The sequence below is a fragment of the Chrysochloris asiatica genome, unplaced genomic scaffold (genome assembly GCF_000296735.1).
Source record: "Chrysochloris asiatica unplaced genomic scaffold, ChrAsi1.0 scaffold00018, whole genome shotgun sequence".
Lineage (NCBI taxonomy): Eukaryota > Metazoa > Chordata > Mammalia > Afrosoricida > Chrysochloridae > Chrysochloris > Chrysochloris asiatica.
In genome coordinates, this window is record NW_006408536.1 from 14,994,392 (window position 1) to 15,011,580 (window position 17,189).

The window sequence follows — 17,189 nt, forward strand, 5'->3', positions numbered from 1 at the left end:
GGACATCAGCAGTGATATCCCTCATTCCACGGCCTCTTCTGAATCTGCCTTGAACCTCTAGAAGTTCTCTGTCAGCATATGCTTGCAGCTGTTTCTGTATTACCTTTAGTAAAACTTTACTCGCATGGGATACCAAAGAGATGTCCAATGATTTCTGCATTCCGTTGGGTCACCTCTCTTTGGAATGGGCACAAATGTGGATCTCTTCCAAACAGTCGGCCAGATGTCTCCCAAGTTTCTTGGCATAGATAAGTGATTGCCTCCTGTGCCGCCTCACTTTCTTGAAAGATTTCAAAATTTATTCCATCAATTCCTGGTGCCTTGTTCTTTGCCAGTTCCTTCAGTGCACCTTGGATTTCCTCCTTAAGGATCATTGGCTCTGGATCATATGAGGAAATGGCAGTTAGATAATTTTCTGTGTTACAACAGGAAAACTCTGTTAAGAAAGCGTGTCATATACCTTCCAGGCAGATAGACATATTTAAGTCCAGTGTATTCTCCACAGACTGCTCTAGGGTAGATAGTGGTTTCCCCACTGCATTGTGACAGATGAGGTGAATTAAGGTGTTTTCAAATTCCTCTGGTGACCTTTTAAGCTTCAAACTTTTCTTACAGCTCCATCTTGAGTTCTTGGAGAGAGAGTGTCCCTCTTATTTTTGGTGTGCTCTCCCAATGCCTGGTTGGATGAAAACTCAGGTTCTCGCCTAATCCTACTTTCTTCTTCCTCTCCTTTACCCTAATCCCTCTCCTCTCCCTTTATTTTCCTCCTCTCTCAACTTTTCCCCTCCCCTCCTGGATAATTTTCCTGAAGATGGATTCCTAAAAGGGAAATACATTTTAGGGCTTTTGATAGGTAAAGGGGCTTCAAAACACTTGCAGAAAAATTTCATTATCTTTCAATTCCAAGTTTTCACAAACTTTTTGAAGCTCCCTTAGTGGCGCTGTGGGCTAATGCATCAGACTGCAAAGTCATTTGAACTGCCAGAAAAGTGGTTCAAGCTCACCAACTGCTTCTTGGAAACCCTATACAGGGTCGCTATGGGTCAGAATCGAGCCGACGGCACTTAACTACTACTGCTATATGTTTCCAAATTATTCTTCAGGAAGGTTGTTCCAGTTAATAGTAATAGTAGTCTCACCCCCTGCTTAAACTCCTTCAGTGACACCCTGTTGACCTGAAGATACAATTCAAGCTCCACTCTGGCTGATGAACAGTGGTGTATTGGTCAATGTTGAACAACAAGCTCTCTTGTGGGAAAATCCCTAGTTTGTAGTTTTTGCTGATGCCCATAATAAAAATAAGGAGTCCTGATGGTGCAGTGGTTAAGTGCTCAGCCAATGAAAGTTCAGTGGTTTGAACCCAGCAGCTTCTCAACAGGAGAAAGATGTGGCAGTCTGCTTCTGTAAAGACTGTTGTTGTTAGTGATGTTGACTTGTTTCCTACTCATAGCAGCCATGTATTGGGTTTCCAAGGAGCAGCTAGTGGGTATTGGTGGTAGTGGTGGTGGTAGTGGTGTGCCATGGAATCAGTTCCAACTCAGCGATACTGCATAGGGTTCCGAGGCTGTAAATCTTGATGGGAGCAGAAAGCCTCATCTTTCTCCTGAGGAGCAGCTGGTAGTTTCGAACTGCTGACCTTGAGGTTAGCAGCCTGACTCGTAACCACTATGCTACAGCCTTGGAAATGCTATGGGTCATTTCTCATCTGTCCTAAAGGGTCGCTATGAATCAAAATTGATTTGATGGTAACAGGTTAATTTGGGGGTGGTTGCAAACAGTTAAGTGTTCACTGCTAACTGAAAAGCTGGCAGTCTGAGTCAACCTAGAAACATCTTAGAAGAAAGGTCTGATGATCAATTTCTAAAAAGTTAGAGACACTGTGGAGCATAGTTCAACTCTGATACAGTTGGGGTCAGAGTTGACTGCATAGGAAATGATATGGTTTAAATAAACATCAGCAAACACTGCTGCTCTCCCTTTGTGAAGAAGAAAACTGAGGTGCAGAGATGATACAGTTAAGGTACCCATGGTTGCCCAGAGACAGCTAGTGTGCCTGTCTCTAATACCCTTCATCTCAATCACTGCCTCTTAGGCACCCACCAGGCTCTCTTTTGGTCTCCTTGCCATCTTGCTTCTGCAGTTTGAGTTGTAATCTAAAGAGTGTGTGAGGTGCTCTGGTGGTGAAACCTCTCTTTCGATTTCTGTTCACCAGCTGCTCGGGAGCAGCAGATCCTGGAGAAACAGAAAAGAGCCAAGCTCCAGTATGAAAAGCAAATTGAGGAGCGATGGCGAAAACTGGAAGAGCAGCGGCTACGGGAGGACCAGAAGAGGGCTGCTGTGGAAGAAAAGAGGAAGCAGAAGCTCCGAGAGGAGGAGGTGAGGCCCAGAGCACACATCCCAGCTTTCCAGCTATTGCCTTGGCTTGCACAGGCTTTGTGTTCAGGGCAACTGGCTAAATAGATGCTTAGCTCTGGGGTGTGAGATTCACTCCTGTGCCTTCTCCCTGGTGGCTTAATATACCTGCTTCCAGTAACATGGTGCCAGACAATGAAAGCAGCTCTGTAATAGGACAAAGAGATTTGTCAACTCCAGTGTTAATTCGCTGTGTCATCCTGGACAAGTTAGCTGGCCTCTATGGGCTTCCTTGTCTCTGAAATGAGGAGGTCAAATTTGGTGGTTTCGAGGCCTCTTCCAGGTCTAATTTATGCTAAGTAAAGATTTGGAGATGGTTGCTGATAGAGATTTGATGGTGTACAGCCGAAGTTAAGACTGGGAGGGGCTGTTGATACACGTTTGGTGGTTTAAGCCAGAGAGTTGTAATCTGAGTTAAGGCTGGAAGGGGTAATTTATAAGGAGTTGGAGGTGTTGGCTTGGGGGTCGCAGCTAATGTTAAGCCTGGGCAAGGTTATTGATAATGACTGGAGGTTGTAACCTAAGTTAGAGGTTTTAACTTGTGTTAAGATTGGGAGGGGGTTATTGATAGGGACTTGGTTGTGTAGACCTGGGGATTGTAACCTAAAGTAAGACTGGGAAGAAGTTGAGAGGGACCTGGTTGTGTAGGCTTACGTGTTGTAGTATGAGTAAAGACTCTGTGTATGGAGGGGGTGGAAATGATCCTTGCTGTGAAGATTTGGAGCTCTGGTAGCGTAGTGGTTACGAATCGGGCTGCGAACCTAAAGGTCAGCGGTTCGAAACTACCAGCTGCTCCGCGGGAGAAAGATGAGGCTTTCTACTCCCGTAAGGATTTACACCCTCGGAAACCCTGTTCAGGGTCGCTATGGGTCGGAACCGACTTGACGGCACGTAACAACAACAACATTGAGCTACTGCATCCTTAGGTGTAGGTTAAGTTCATCAAATTGTATCACATTACTCTTTTTTTCCTCTTCTTTCTTCTTCTGGTTGAGCTCTGATCATCCAGTCATTGAAGCCAGGTCAAATGGGTATTATCTGCAAGTGTGGGTGTTCTTATCAGCCGGATGCTTCACTCTCCACTCTAGTCCTCTGTGGCTATGTCACTGACTCTGGGACTAAGAGTCCCCAGGTCTTGCCACACTGCTGGCCAACCAGGTCTTCACCCGGATTCACAGGAGTGTATTGAACGTTGTAGGGCTTAGCTTCATTGCTGTTTTTCCCTCAATTCCCCTTATCGGTGACAAATGTGGTCACCAATCAGAGCGTGTATTCCCATTGAGTCTTAGTTAGTCTTGGAAGGGGGTTTGCTCTAAGGGGACCCGACTACTTGTCCTGATGTCTCCTGGGCGAGCAACTTGCTTGTTCTTGTAGTAATCAGTCGGTCTGCTTATATCGTTTTGTATTTTTCCTGTCGGTCTTTCTTTCAAGAAGTGTCTTCTGTTCTTCTAGCTGCTCCAGGCTGGTCTGCCCGTCCTTTCCAGTGGAAATTTGCCACCTCTGAAGATTCTGGATGCTGTTCAGGATTCCACCTATAGTCTTATGTAATGCAGAGGCTCCACAGGAAGCCTCCTTCACTGGGCATGTTGTATCCCCATTGTAGGTATTCCAATCAGTTATAGGCAAAAGGCGGACTTACAAGCTTTCCAGGTGATATTTCTGGCTATTCCTTTCTCTCCCCCTCCAGTGTCTATATTATAATGGTATGCAAGGGAAACCAAGAATCAAAAGACAGCCAAGCATCTTAACATTATTTCCCCCCTTTTCCCTAGTGCAGCCATGTCTCAATACCTGAATCCCAGAGCCCTGTTGTTCCAAGGTTGTGCATACATCATTCTTTACCTCTGTCCCACTTAGCCCATGCACACCTGCCTAATTGTTCTCCCATCTGCTTTGTTCTTCCATTCCCCTCCCCCTTCTTGTATATTGTCACCCTCCCCAGCACCCAAACTATCCTGTGTCTATTCCCTGCCCTGTGCTCCACCGTCCTTCCCTACCCTCACCTCACCCCCCACATCCCAGTTCATTATGATTTTGAGTTTTGTTCTACATTTGTCTTGGCACTGTATCCAGGACTTTCTAATGGGATCCCTTTTCAGTGCCACTGGTATTGGTTGCTGGGCACAGTATACTTCTTCTGATCTTAAGGCTATGGAGATTGGTGTTGCATGGTACATTAGTGCATTGAACTAATTGTTTGCATGTGTCTTCGATTTTCTTCACTCTTCTTCCCAGACAGGGAGAGATCAATGGTTAACCTTTAGATAGCTGTTCATGAGCTTTTAAGATCCCAGTTTTTACTCACCAGAGTAGAAAGTAGCATATCATCCTTGTGTACTATGTTATGCCAATTGACCTTAGTGTCCCCTGAGACCATGGTCCTGTATCCCCAGGCCCAGCAACTCATTCCCTCAAGGTGTTTGGTTATAACTAAGATGTTTTCATAACTTTACTTGTTGAGAAGAGGTTGTTTATAGCAACCTGGTTGTGTAGCACAGAAGTTTGTAGCCTAAGTTAAGGCTTGGAGGAGGTTGTTGATAGCAACTGGGTTGTGTAGGACAGGAAGTTGTTAGGGGGTTATTGATAGAGACTTGGTGTTTTAATGAATTAAGACTAGATGTTGACAAGTGACTTGGTAGTGTAAGCATGGGAATTATAACTTGAGCTTAGACTGGGGGTAGGGTGGGGATTGTTGATTAGGATTTGGTGGTGTTGGCCTAGAAGGTTGCAGCCTAAATTATGACTGGCAAGGATTGTTGATAGGAATTTGGTGTTGTCCAAAATTAAGACAGGGAAAGGATTGTTTATCGGGACTTCATTGTTTCAGCTTAGGTGTTGTAACTCAAGTTAGAGGTTGTAACTTGAGTTAAAACTGGATAAGGTTGTTGATAGTTTAGGACTGGGATTACAGTGTGTGCCTCCATGGAAGACACAAGGACAGGGTAATAGCATGGAAGTTTCTGTCTCCAAAGTAGAAGACATAATGCCTGAGGAAGCAGTTTGGTGAAAGTGAATAACATGTTTCTCAACTACCACTGGAAAATGGAATAGTCTCCCTTTTTAAGTATCATAGTGACCCTGTATAGGTATTCCAGAGGCTGACTTCTTTATGGGAGCAGAAAGCCGCCTCTTTCTCCTGCAGAGCAGCTGGTAGATTCAAACTGCTGACCTTGAGGTTAACCGTCCAGCACTGTCAGGGCTCCTATAAAAAATGCTAGTGTTTAAATTTTAATGTATGTCTTTGCTTTAATCATCTTTTCTTTCCAGTTACTTTTAAAAAGAGAAATGGAATGTTATTCCCCTTATTACTAAACTTTGAAAATATATTTAGAGAGCACATTTAGAGTATAGATTTTCTTAACACATGCAGTTTAAGAAAATCATAGGCTTGTATCAAGTGGTGATCATTTTTTATTCATAAGGTACAATGACTCACCTTTTGGTATAAATATGAGGGGACTTCAAAACGTTCATGAAAAATGGAATGAAAAGATAATAAAAAATTTCCCATAAACTTTTGAAGTTGTGGACTCCTGTTGTGGCACTGTAGGATAAGCACTGGACTGTGTGACCCACAAGGTTGGTGGTTCAAACCCACCAGTAGCTCCTCGGAAACCCTGTACAGGGTCGCTATGAGTCAAAATAAACTCAATGTCACTTAATAACAACAAACATGATACAGGGATTTGTTAATCACCTACATTATCAGTTTCAGAGACATATCTGTGTATTCTTTTTTGTTTAATGTCTGGACAGTTTATCACTGCATGTCTACCCTTCTTCATTTTAAGTTAACAACAAACACATACACGATTGAGCCTGGAGTACTTCTATTATATTCTATAGTGTTTCTATGAGGCCGGAAGCGACTCAACAGCAGTAGGTTTGGGTTTTGGTTTTGGTTACCCAAGAAGCAACTACTTCCATGGTAGTTTCATTGTTCCTTTTAGCAAATGAAGGCCTATGCTATACACTCATCCCTGGTTCACTGTTGTGGGCTGTAGTCTGATACTGTGGCATCAGTTCAAATCCTAGCTGTATTACTTAGCAGCTGCAAGGCACAGAACCCTTTAACTGTCTTCTCATCCCAGTCTAGAGAATACCACCACCTGCTTCCCAGGTCATTATGGGCAGGATCAGAGATGACTTTGGTGAAAGTGCCCAGCAAATTCCGAATTCTAAAATGTTAGATTCCCTTCAGCTACTTTGGATGACCTTGACTGAACAAGGTCAAAAGGGAGCTCCAAGAAAAGAGGGTGGTTTGGAATCTGTTGTTGTTAGATGCCATCGAGTCAGTACCGACTCATAGCGACCCTCTGCACAACAGACAAAACATTGCCTGGTCCTAGGCCAACCTCACAATTGTTTCCATGCTTGAGCCATATTGATGCTGCCACTTGGCCAATCCATCTCGTTGGGGGTCTTCGTCTTCCTCTCTGACCCTCCACCTTACCAAACATGATATCCTTCTCCAGCGACTGGTCCCTCCTGACAATATGTCCGAAGTATGAGAGATGAAGTTTGGCCATCTTGGCCTCCGAGGAGCACTCTGGCTGCGCTTCTTCCAAAACGGATCTATTGGTTCTTTTGGCAGCCCATGGCACTTGCAATATTCTCCAACAGCATAACTAAAAAGCACCAATTCTTCTACAATCTTCCTTATTCACTGTCCAGCTTTTGCATGCCTATGTTGTTGTTGTTGTTGTTGTTAAGTGCCTTCGAGTCGGAGCCGACCCATAGCGACCCTGTACAGGGTTTCCGAGGGTGTAAATCCTTACGGGAGTAGAAAGCCTCATCTTTCTCCCGCAGAGCGGCTGGTAGTTTTGAACCACTGACCTTAAGGTTCGCAGCCCGATTCGTAACCACTACGCTACCAGAGCTCCTTGCCTATGAGGTTATTGAAAATACCATGGCTTGGGTCAGACGCACCTTAGTCCTCAAGCTGACATCTTTGCTCTTCAACACTTTAAAAAGGTCTTGTGCAGCAGATTTGCCTAATGCAATACGTTGTTGATTTTTTTTTTTTTTCTCGTTGTTGATTTCTTGACTGCTGCTTCCTTGAGTGTTGATAGTTGATCCAAGAAGAATGAAGTCCTTGACAACTTCAGTCTTTTCTCCATTGATAAGAATGTTGTTAATTGGTCCAGTGGTGAGGATTTTTGTTTTCTTTACATTGAGATGTAATCCATACTGAAGACTGTGCTCTTTGATCTTCATCATCAGTAAATGTTTTAAGTCCTCTTTACTTTCAGCAAGCAAGGTTGTATCATCTGCATATTGCAGGTTGTTAATGAGTCTTCCTCCAATCCTGATGCCATGTTTTTCTTCATATAACCTAGCTTCTAGGATTATTTGCTCAGCATACAGGTTGAATAAGTATGGTGAAAGACTACAACCCTGTCACACACCTTTCTTAATTTGAAACCATTCAGGGTTCCCGTGTTCTGTTCAAACACCTGACTCTTGGTTCATGTACAGATTTCTCACGAACACAATTAAGTGTTCCGGAATCCTCTTACTTCGCAATGTTGCCTATAGCTTGTCATAATCCACACAATCAAAAGCCTTTGTATAGTCAATAAAACACAGGTAAACATTTTTCTGATATTATCTGCTTTCATCCAAGATCCATTGTACATCAGTGATATCCCTCATTCCATGTCCTCTTCTGAATCTGGCTTGAACCTCTAGAAGTTCTCTGCCAATGTATGCTTGCAGCCGTTTCTGTATTACCTTTATTAAAACTTTACTCACATGGAATATCAGTAAACACCAGAGTGTAAGAGGCCGTTGTACTACCTGGAGACAAATTTCTCCTCTCCCAACCTATGTGTGTATGTCCTGAGTCACTGGTCTTGCTAGTGACTTCTTCCCATCCTCCAGGATTTTATGACTTAGAACTTTTCTTCTTCCTCCTTATCATTCTGCACGATTACTGATTAAAACAAAAGCTAGAAGCTGCTGCTTCCAGGAAGGGGAACGGTGAAGTCTCACTAGACACTTCCTGAGTCTCTGGCACTCCTACAATGTCACAGGGGTCTGCCTTTGAGACATCTTTATGGTTGGTTGGGGGGAATTGAGGGGTGTGTGTGTATTGAGGGGCTACTGTCTGTCTGTAGTGAACAGACACAAGCTGGATTTGCTCTTCCCCTCTCACCCCTGCTGCTTAGGCCCAGAACCATGCAGCTGAAAGTAGGACTCCCTTGGTTGTTTGGCAACCCAAGGAAGCAGTCTCCCTCTACAAGCTGCTCCCACCCTCAAGTCCCCAGGAGATCTGGGGATAGCTTAGGAACTTTCTATAGCCCCGGCTGGCTTGTTAACCATGTCGTGGCATTGTCTGCCTGCATGGAGTTCTGTTTGGTGGCTTTTGGGGAGAATGAATGAATAGGTTTACAGCTCAGGAGCCCCTTTCCAAGAGAACTCCCTGCAGTTGACCCTGTTTCATTGGTGAGCATTGGGAGGGCTGCTACTGCTTGGTGGTTGGCTGTGCTCTCAGTGCAGATTTCTTGGTTAGGGAAAAAGGCAGGCATCTTCCAGAAGAGCTAGTACTTCCCAGCCCATTCTGCTTCTCTAGCCTATTAGAAAGTGTGTGGGTGCCAAGGCCTGCCTCACTGGGTCCAGTGTTTAGGAGTTTATGGGAAGCCTAATGGTGGCCACCTCTCCTTCAGCTCCCCAGTCATGACCTGGCTCCCTGACCCTACAGTTGCCATGACATTGTTCTTGGTAACTGCTCACTTCGTTGGTGTGAGGTCAGGAGGCCTCCTTGTCTGCAAAGGCAGAAGTGCCCATCACAGACTACCTGAATCCCAGAGCTCTCAAGAATAATGGGATGGTGTAAAGCCTCTTTCTCCCATGTAAACTGTCACTCAGTTCACAATAAAAACTTTAAAAAAATAATTATGGGGGATTGAGGTTCATCAGTCCTGTCTCCAGCAGGCACATCCAGTGTCCACTTGAGACCCTGACTTTGAGTTTGTTCTCTTCTTAGGGGCTCCCTTCTCCCCAGGGTGGATTCCTATGATCCTCACATGCCACACTACCCCAAGAATTGAGCCTCTGGAATAAATTGTGTTATGCAGCTTAGCATGAGACGGACAATAGAATGTGTTCTCATTCTCTACTCAGAGGAGTAGAGGTTCTCAACTAGTGCTCTTGGAAAATGGTTTTTTTGGAGCAGTATGTTTCTCATTCTACCACTCGTCTGTCAGTTTGTCATACTGTTGTGGCTTGCGTGTTGCTATGATACCAGTTATGCCACTGGTATTTTAAATACCAGCAGGGTCACCCCATGGTGGACAGGTTTCAGCTGAGCTTCCAAGATGAAGACAGACTAGGATGAAGGAGACACGGACTACTTCCAAATATTTGTTGTTGTTAAGTGCCGCCAAGTCGATTCCGACCCATAGTGACACGGTATGGGGTTTCCAAGGAGCAGCTCGTGAGCTTGAACCGCCGACCTTGCCATTCAAATGGCTTTTCAGTCTGGAGCATTCACCTACAGCACCACACCAGGACTCGTCCAAATATTTAGTCACTGAAAACCTTATGAATAGCAAAAATATTGAATATTGAAACTGATTAAGAGCACCAGAATATTGTCAGTGCCAGAAGATGAGCCCCCTCAGGTTGGAAGATACTCAAAATAAGATGGTGGAAGAGCTGTCTTCTCAAAGTAGAATTGACCATGATGACTCAAATGGAGTAAAGCCTTTGGGACCTTCATTTGCTGATAGGACACAACTCAAAATGAGAAGAAACAACTGTAAATATTCATTAATAATCGGAACATGAATGTACAAAGTATGAATCTAGGGAAATTGGAAATTGTCAAAAATTAAATGGAATGCATAAACATCCTAGTCAATAGTAAGCTGAAATGGACTGGTATTGGCCATTTTAAATCTGACAATGACATGGCTTGCTGTGCCAGGAATGAAAAATTGAAAAGGAATGGTGTTCCAGTCATCATTAAAAAGAACATTTCAAGACATGTCTTGAAATACAACACTCTCTGTGATAGGATAATATCCATATACCTACAGGAAAGCCCAGTTAATACAACTATTATTCATAGTTACATTTCAGTCACTAAAGCCAGTGACAATGAAATTGAAGAATTCTACCAACTTCTTCCTACGACTTGTCTGTCAGTTTGTCATACTGTGGTGGCTTGTATGTTGCTGTGATTCTTAAAGCTGTGCCACGGGTTTGTTTTTGTTTTTTCCCCAGATTACCTGCCAGCTCACAAGATCCAACTGTGAGCTTTTTAACTGCAGTAACTTTAGTATTCATGAGGACTCTGTACCTGAACCAAGAGGCAGTTGTTCAAATAGAACATGGGAACACTGAATGTTTTAAAATTAAGAAAGCTGTGTGACAGGGTTGCATTCTTTCACCATACATATTCAACCTGTATACTGAGCAAATAATCCGAGAAGCTGGGTTCTATGAAGAAAAACATGGCATCAGGATTGGAGGAAGACTCATTAACAACCTGCAATATGCAGATGATACAGCTTTGCTTGCTGAAAGTGAAGAGGACTTAAAACATTTACTGATGATGAAGATCAAAGAGCACAGCCTTTAGTATGGATTACATCTCAATGTAAAGAAAACAAAAATCCTCACCACTGGACCAGTTAACAACATTCTTATCAATGGAGAAAAGACTGAAGTTGTCAAGGACTTCATACTTCTTGGATCAACTATCAACACTCAAGGAAGCAGCAGTCAAGAAATCAACAACGAGAAAAAAAAAAAAAAGAAAGAAATCAACGACGTATTACATTAGGCAAATCTGCTGCACAAGACCTTTTTAAAGTGTTGAAGAGCAAAGATGTCAGCTTGAGGACTAAGGTGCGCCTGACCCAAGCCATGGTATTTTCAATAACCTCATAGGCATGCGAAAGCTGGACAGTGAATAAGGAAGACTGTAGAAGAATTGGTGCTTTTTAGTTATGCTGTTGGAGAATATTGCAAGTGCCATGGGCTGCCAAAAGAACCAATAGATCCGTTTTGGAAGAAGCGCAGCCAGAGTGCTCCTTGGAGGCCAAGATGGCCAAACTTCATCTCTCATACTTTGGACATATTGTCAGGAGGGACCAGTCACTGGAGAAGGATATCATGTTTGGTAAGGTGGAGGGTCAGAGAAAAAGAGGAAGACCCCCAACGAGATGGATTGGCCAGGTGGCGGCATCGATGGACTCAAGCATGGCAACAGTAGTGAGGTTGGCCCAGAATCGGGCAGTGTTTCGGTCTGCTGTGCATAGGGTCACTATAAGTTGGTGCCGACTCGATGGCACCTAACAATAACAACAACAATTTTAATATACACTATTAGAGCTGGAATTACCACAGCAGTTGGCACCAGACTTGCCCTCCAATGGATCCTCGTTTAAAGGATTTAAAGTATGCCACGGGTATTTTAAATACCAGCAGGGTCACCCACAGTGGACAGATTTCAGATGAGCTTCCAGATGAAGGCAGTCTAGGAAGAAGAAGAGGTGTAGTATTTCTGAATAGTCATTGAAAACCTTATTAATAGCAGTGGAACACTTTCAGCACCAGAATATTGACTATTGAAACATGATGAGGAGCACCAGAATATTGTCAGATACAGTGTCAGAAGATGAGCCCTCAAGTTGTAAAGCACTCAAAATACAACTAGGGAAGAACTGCTTCCTCAAAGTAGAGCTGACCATGATGACGCAAATGGGAGTAAAGCTTTCGGGACCTTCATTTGCTGATGGGGCACAACTCAAAATGAAGAAAAACAGCTATAAACATCCACTGATAATTGGAACATGGAATGTACGCAGTATTTTTTTTTTAAGTGCCATCAAGTCAGTTCCGACCTATAGTGACCCTGTATAGGGTTTCCAAGGCGTGGTTGGTGAGCTTGAACCACTGACTTTAGGATGAAACCAACTTTACAGTCCAGTGGATTAAACCCACAACACCACAGAAAGTTATCAAAAATTAAATGGAATGCATAAACATTGATATTTGAGGCATTAGTGAGTGGAAACATCAACCATTTTGAATGTGACAGTTATGGTTTGCTATGCCGGCAATGACAAGTTAAGGAGGATTGGCATCTCTTTCGTCATGAAAAAGAACATATCAAGACCTGTTTTGCAGAACAACCCAGTCTATGATAGGATAATATCCATATGCCTACAAGGAAGACCAGTTAGTACCACTGTTATTCAAATTTACATACAAACTACTAAAGTGGTGATGGAATTGAAGAATACACAGAGTCACTGTACCAAAAAGAGATGGTTGATGTGCAGCCATTTCAATATGTAGCATATGACCAAAAGCCAGTCATACTAAAGGAATAAATCCAGGGTGTATTGAAGGCATTGACAAAGAACAAAGCTCTGGGAATTGATGGAGTACAGATTGAAATCTTTCAACAAACTGATGCATCACTGAAGGCACTCAGTCATCTATGCCAAGAAATTTGGAAGACAGCTACCTGACCAGCTGTTTGGAAGAGATTCATATTTGTGCCCATTTCAAAGAGATGTGACCCAGTAGAATGCAGAAACCATTGGACTACATCATTAATATTGCATGCAAGTAAAATTCTGGTAAAGATCATTTAAAAATGGCTGCAGCAGCACGTTCACAGAGAACTGCTAGATGTTTAAGCCAGATGAGGATGTGGAATGAGGGCTATCACTGCTTACATCAGATGGGTCTTGGCTGAAAGCAGAGAATACCAGAAAGAAGTTTACCTGTGATTTGTTGAATACAAAAAGGCTTTTGGTTGTGTGGATCATGACAAGTTATGGATAACATTGTGGAGAATGAATATTCCAGAATACTTAATTGTGCATGTGAAAGTAGAACAGTGAATAAGGAAGACTGTAGAAGAATTGGTGTATTTGAGTTCTGGTGTTTGAGAAGAATATTAAAGGTGCCATGAACTGCCAGAAGAACAAACAATCTGTGTTGGAAGAAGTACAACTAGAAAGCTCCTTAGAAGCCAAGATGACCAGAGTTCATCTCTCATCTTTTGGGCATAACAGGAGGCACCGGTCCCTGGAGCAGAACATCATGCTTGCTAAAGTGGAGATCCGCGATAAAGACAGAGACCCCCAACAAGATGGACTGGCACAGTGGCAGCAACAATGGGCACAAGCCTAGCAGCAATTGTGAGGATGGCACAGGATCAGGAGGTGTTTTGTTTTGTTATACAAAGGGGTTGCTATGGGTCAGAAATGACTCAAGAGCACCTAACAACAACAGCAAATGTTTCTCGTTATGTCGATAACCAGGAAAAGCTTCCTACAGAGAGAGTAAGCTCTACAATTCTTTTTGACATATCAGAACTTCTCATACTCTTTTTGTTCGGCACCTAACAACATCCACCAGGCTGGAGACAAAGTGGGAAATTTCTGAACTTACGTTTCCAAATAAGAGCTACATTCAGCAGAGGGCTGGGCGTTCTCATTGGGCACTGGCTAGTCTGCTGAGAGCCATCATGGGACTTGTCCCTGCACTGTGATTACCAAGACAGTTTATGCAGTGAGGGTAGTAGAGAAGGTAATGCCACACCTCTCCTCCTGACATAGCCTGCTGCCTAGGTGACAGTGCCTGGGTCATGTCTGTAGGAAACCTTTTAGAGGGCTGGTCTGCTCAGCAGGCTGCCTGGTCAGGGTTCTCCTCCAAGTTAATTCCAGCAAATCTAGAGCCAGAGTTCATGGGGTCCCAGATGGAGTCAAAATCTGCCTGATCGTGAGGCCACCCCTTGTATCTTCCACCAAGCCTCATCCGAGAGCGGGTTTTCTAGGGACAAGAATTCACCTTGTCCTTTTCTCGCCCTCTACTGATGATCAGATGATGCTCAGCAGAACCAAAACTTGGCAGGAATTTTGGTCTGCAGCATGCACTTAAAGTATTTATTAATACTGTTTTCCTGATGTTATTAAACTTTCTCTTCTCCGTCTCTCCCTCATGCTCAATTTTCCCTCTAATCAGTGGTCCTCAAAATGTGGTCACAGGGCCAGCAGTATCAACATCACCTGGGAACCCGTTCGAAATGCAGATTCTCAGGACCCAGACCTTAGAAATCTGCGTTTTAACAAGCCCTCCTGGTGGTTTTGAGGGCTCAAATTTTAGAATCTCAGCTGTAAATTGCCCTGTTAATAATCCTTTTGAAATTAAAATTCAGATTCACTTAGCCTTGGTTAAGGACTTACTAAATTAGGATGTCCAGCTAGACTTAGAGTGATCTGGTGATAGAGGTGTACAGTCCCATTTTAGGAAACTGAAGCCCAGGAAAGTTAAAGAATGGCAGAACTGGGATTTGAATCCGTATGTCCCAACAACAAATTTAGGGTTCTTTTCATTGCATCACACAAAGCAACAGAAAAGCCCACACACTTGGCAATACTGACCTAAATAGAACTGACCTCAGACAAAAGAGTTGAAATGGACAAGTCTTGATTTTCTAAATAGGACTGACCCCAGACAAAACAGTTGAAATGGACAAGTATTGGTTTTGACATATTCTTAGTCTCCCCATGCTGATTTCTTTGGGTTTTCATATCTCCTTCCTGTAGAGATTGATTATCTCCTGTTTTTCATCATCTTTCCAAAAGGACTTCATGATACAAAGTGATTCTTTCTCTCTGGAAGAGCTGCATTTTCTTGAGTATATTGGAGACCCAACGGAATGAATCTTTAATGGCAGAATTTGGATCAGTTCAGTGGGTTGATGGTGGGAAGCAGGAATATTTTTGGGTAGGTAACTGAATAGTCCAAACTGAGAATGTCTCTATAATTGAGCCCCATGGATGGCTATCTAGTAGTAACACTGGACTGGTGGTTCTCAGTGTGCTTTGTTTCCCTTTGTTCCCTACGTGGATGAGAGACTGTCTTGTGAGGTCCTTCTGGCATATAGAAAATCTACCATAGCCTACCCATCCTGAGTTCACGCTAGGCTAAAAGATTTCAACACTTAAAGTAGGCCATCAGTTAAATACTTTTAATGTTGAATTCATATAACGAATGACTAGTCATTATATGAAAATATTACGAATAGCATATCAGAAATAGTGCCAGAAGATGAACTTCTAAGGTTGGAAGGCACTCAAATTATGACTGGGGAAGAATTGCCTCCTCAAAGTAGAGTTGACTGTGATGATGTGAATGGAGAAGAACTTTGGGACCTTCATTTGCTGATGGGGCACAACTTGAGAAACAGCTGCAAACATCCATCAATAACATAACATGGAATGTATGAAGTATGAATCTAGGAAATTTGGAAGTTGTCAAAATTGAAATAGAACACATGCACACATAATCAAATCTGTGTTGGAAGAAGGACATCTAGAATGCTCCTTAGAAACCAGGATGGTGAGACTTCGTCTTTCAGACTTTGGACATTTTCTCAGGAGGGACCAGTCCCTAGAGAAGGACATCATGCTGGTAAAGTGGATGGTCAGGGAAAAAGAGGAAGACCCCTCCCCCCTAATGAGATGGATTGGCACAGTGGCAGTAGCAGTGGACTCAAGTGTAACAACAGTTGTGAGGATGGCACAGGACCAGGCACTATTTCATTCTGTTGTGCATGGGGTCATTATAAGTCAGAACCGACTCGATGGCACGTAATAGCAACAGTCAACTCCAGTCTCAGATGACCATACTTCAGGCACCAAATGGTATGTAAGTTCTGTTCTCTACAAGCCCGACCTTTTTTACCTGGACAGATTCTGCTGGGGTTGATGATCAGCATTTAATGGCACTGGGTTGTGAGACCAGGTCCCTGCCAGAAAGTGCACACTCATGATTGTAGAGTCTCAGGCCAAAAGCTAGCAAATACAAACCTGTGACGTCAAGGAAGAAAAAAATATCATGCTTTCTGTTCATATGTCCCTTGACGCTGTCTCTTAGCAAATTGCTACACAGAGAAAGATTACAAGAGGAATGAGGCTGAGATGGGGAGATGCTCACCATGTCCCTCTGATACAGAAAAAATAACACATGTACATCCCTCCTAAGTGACCTCTATTTGGTTCCAGTAAACAAAGTAAAGGAGCCTTTCTGCAGATTTTTAAGCAATGCTGCTCCAAAGTAAACTTCTTGCCTTTTCCTCCCTCCCCCAAATTATGAGAAAATAACAACATTTTGCTTTGCAATCAATGCCTGGAGCACCTCAGGGTTCAGTGTGATTAAGGGTTAAGGGTGTATGAAGGTCAAATTTACCTTGCCTCTGGCCTTTTCCAGTGGACCAGAGGATTTGGTATTTGCATTGTCATGGGGATAGGACAGGATGGGGGCGGGAGGAAGACCAGCAAGACCTGCAGAATTAGAACAACTTCACTCTGATACCAAGGAAACGTTTTCCAGCTTTCTGACCAAACTTTTTGAAAGTAACAATTTGGTTAATATAAGAAAGTGCTTTTGATAAATAATTCTGTTAGAGAAACTTAATCATTGCTTGTCTCTTCTGGTTAAAATTGCTTTGTTCTCCCCAGTTCTAAGGGGTACTGGTGGCATAGTGGGTTACATGTTGGGCTGGGAACCAAAAAGTTAGCTGTTCAACTTCACCAGCAGCTCCTCAGGAGAAAGATGAGGCTTTCTGTTCCCGTAAAGATTTTATAGCCTTGGAAACCCTATACAAGGTCACTGTGTGTCAGAACTGACTCAGTGACACACAACAACAACAGCATCCAACTCTGGGTAATGCTTGGATGCTTTAGTTTGGGACTAGAAGCTTCTGTGCTCTCTTTTACATTTTGAAATATGCAATATTATCTCCA

The 17,189-nt window shown here is 43.2% G+C and overlaps 1 protein-coding gene across 3 annotated transcripts in view; it reads left to right on the forward strand.

The window, feature by feature from the left end:
- Window positions 1-17,189, forward strand: part of MAP7D2 (MAP7 domain containing 2) — a 75,724-nt gene that overhangs the window by 1,464 nt on the left and 57,071 nt on the right. For all 3 annotated transcript variants that reach the window (XM_006835588.1, XM_006835589.1, XM_006835590.1), the window contains exon 2: window positions 2,213-2,376. In XM_006835588.1, coding sequence (XP_006835651.1) covers window positions 2,213-2,376 — 164 coding nt within the window. The remainder of the gene's footprint in view (window positions 1-2,212; window positions 2,377-17,189) is intronic.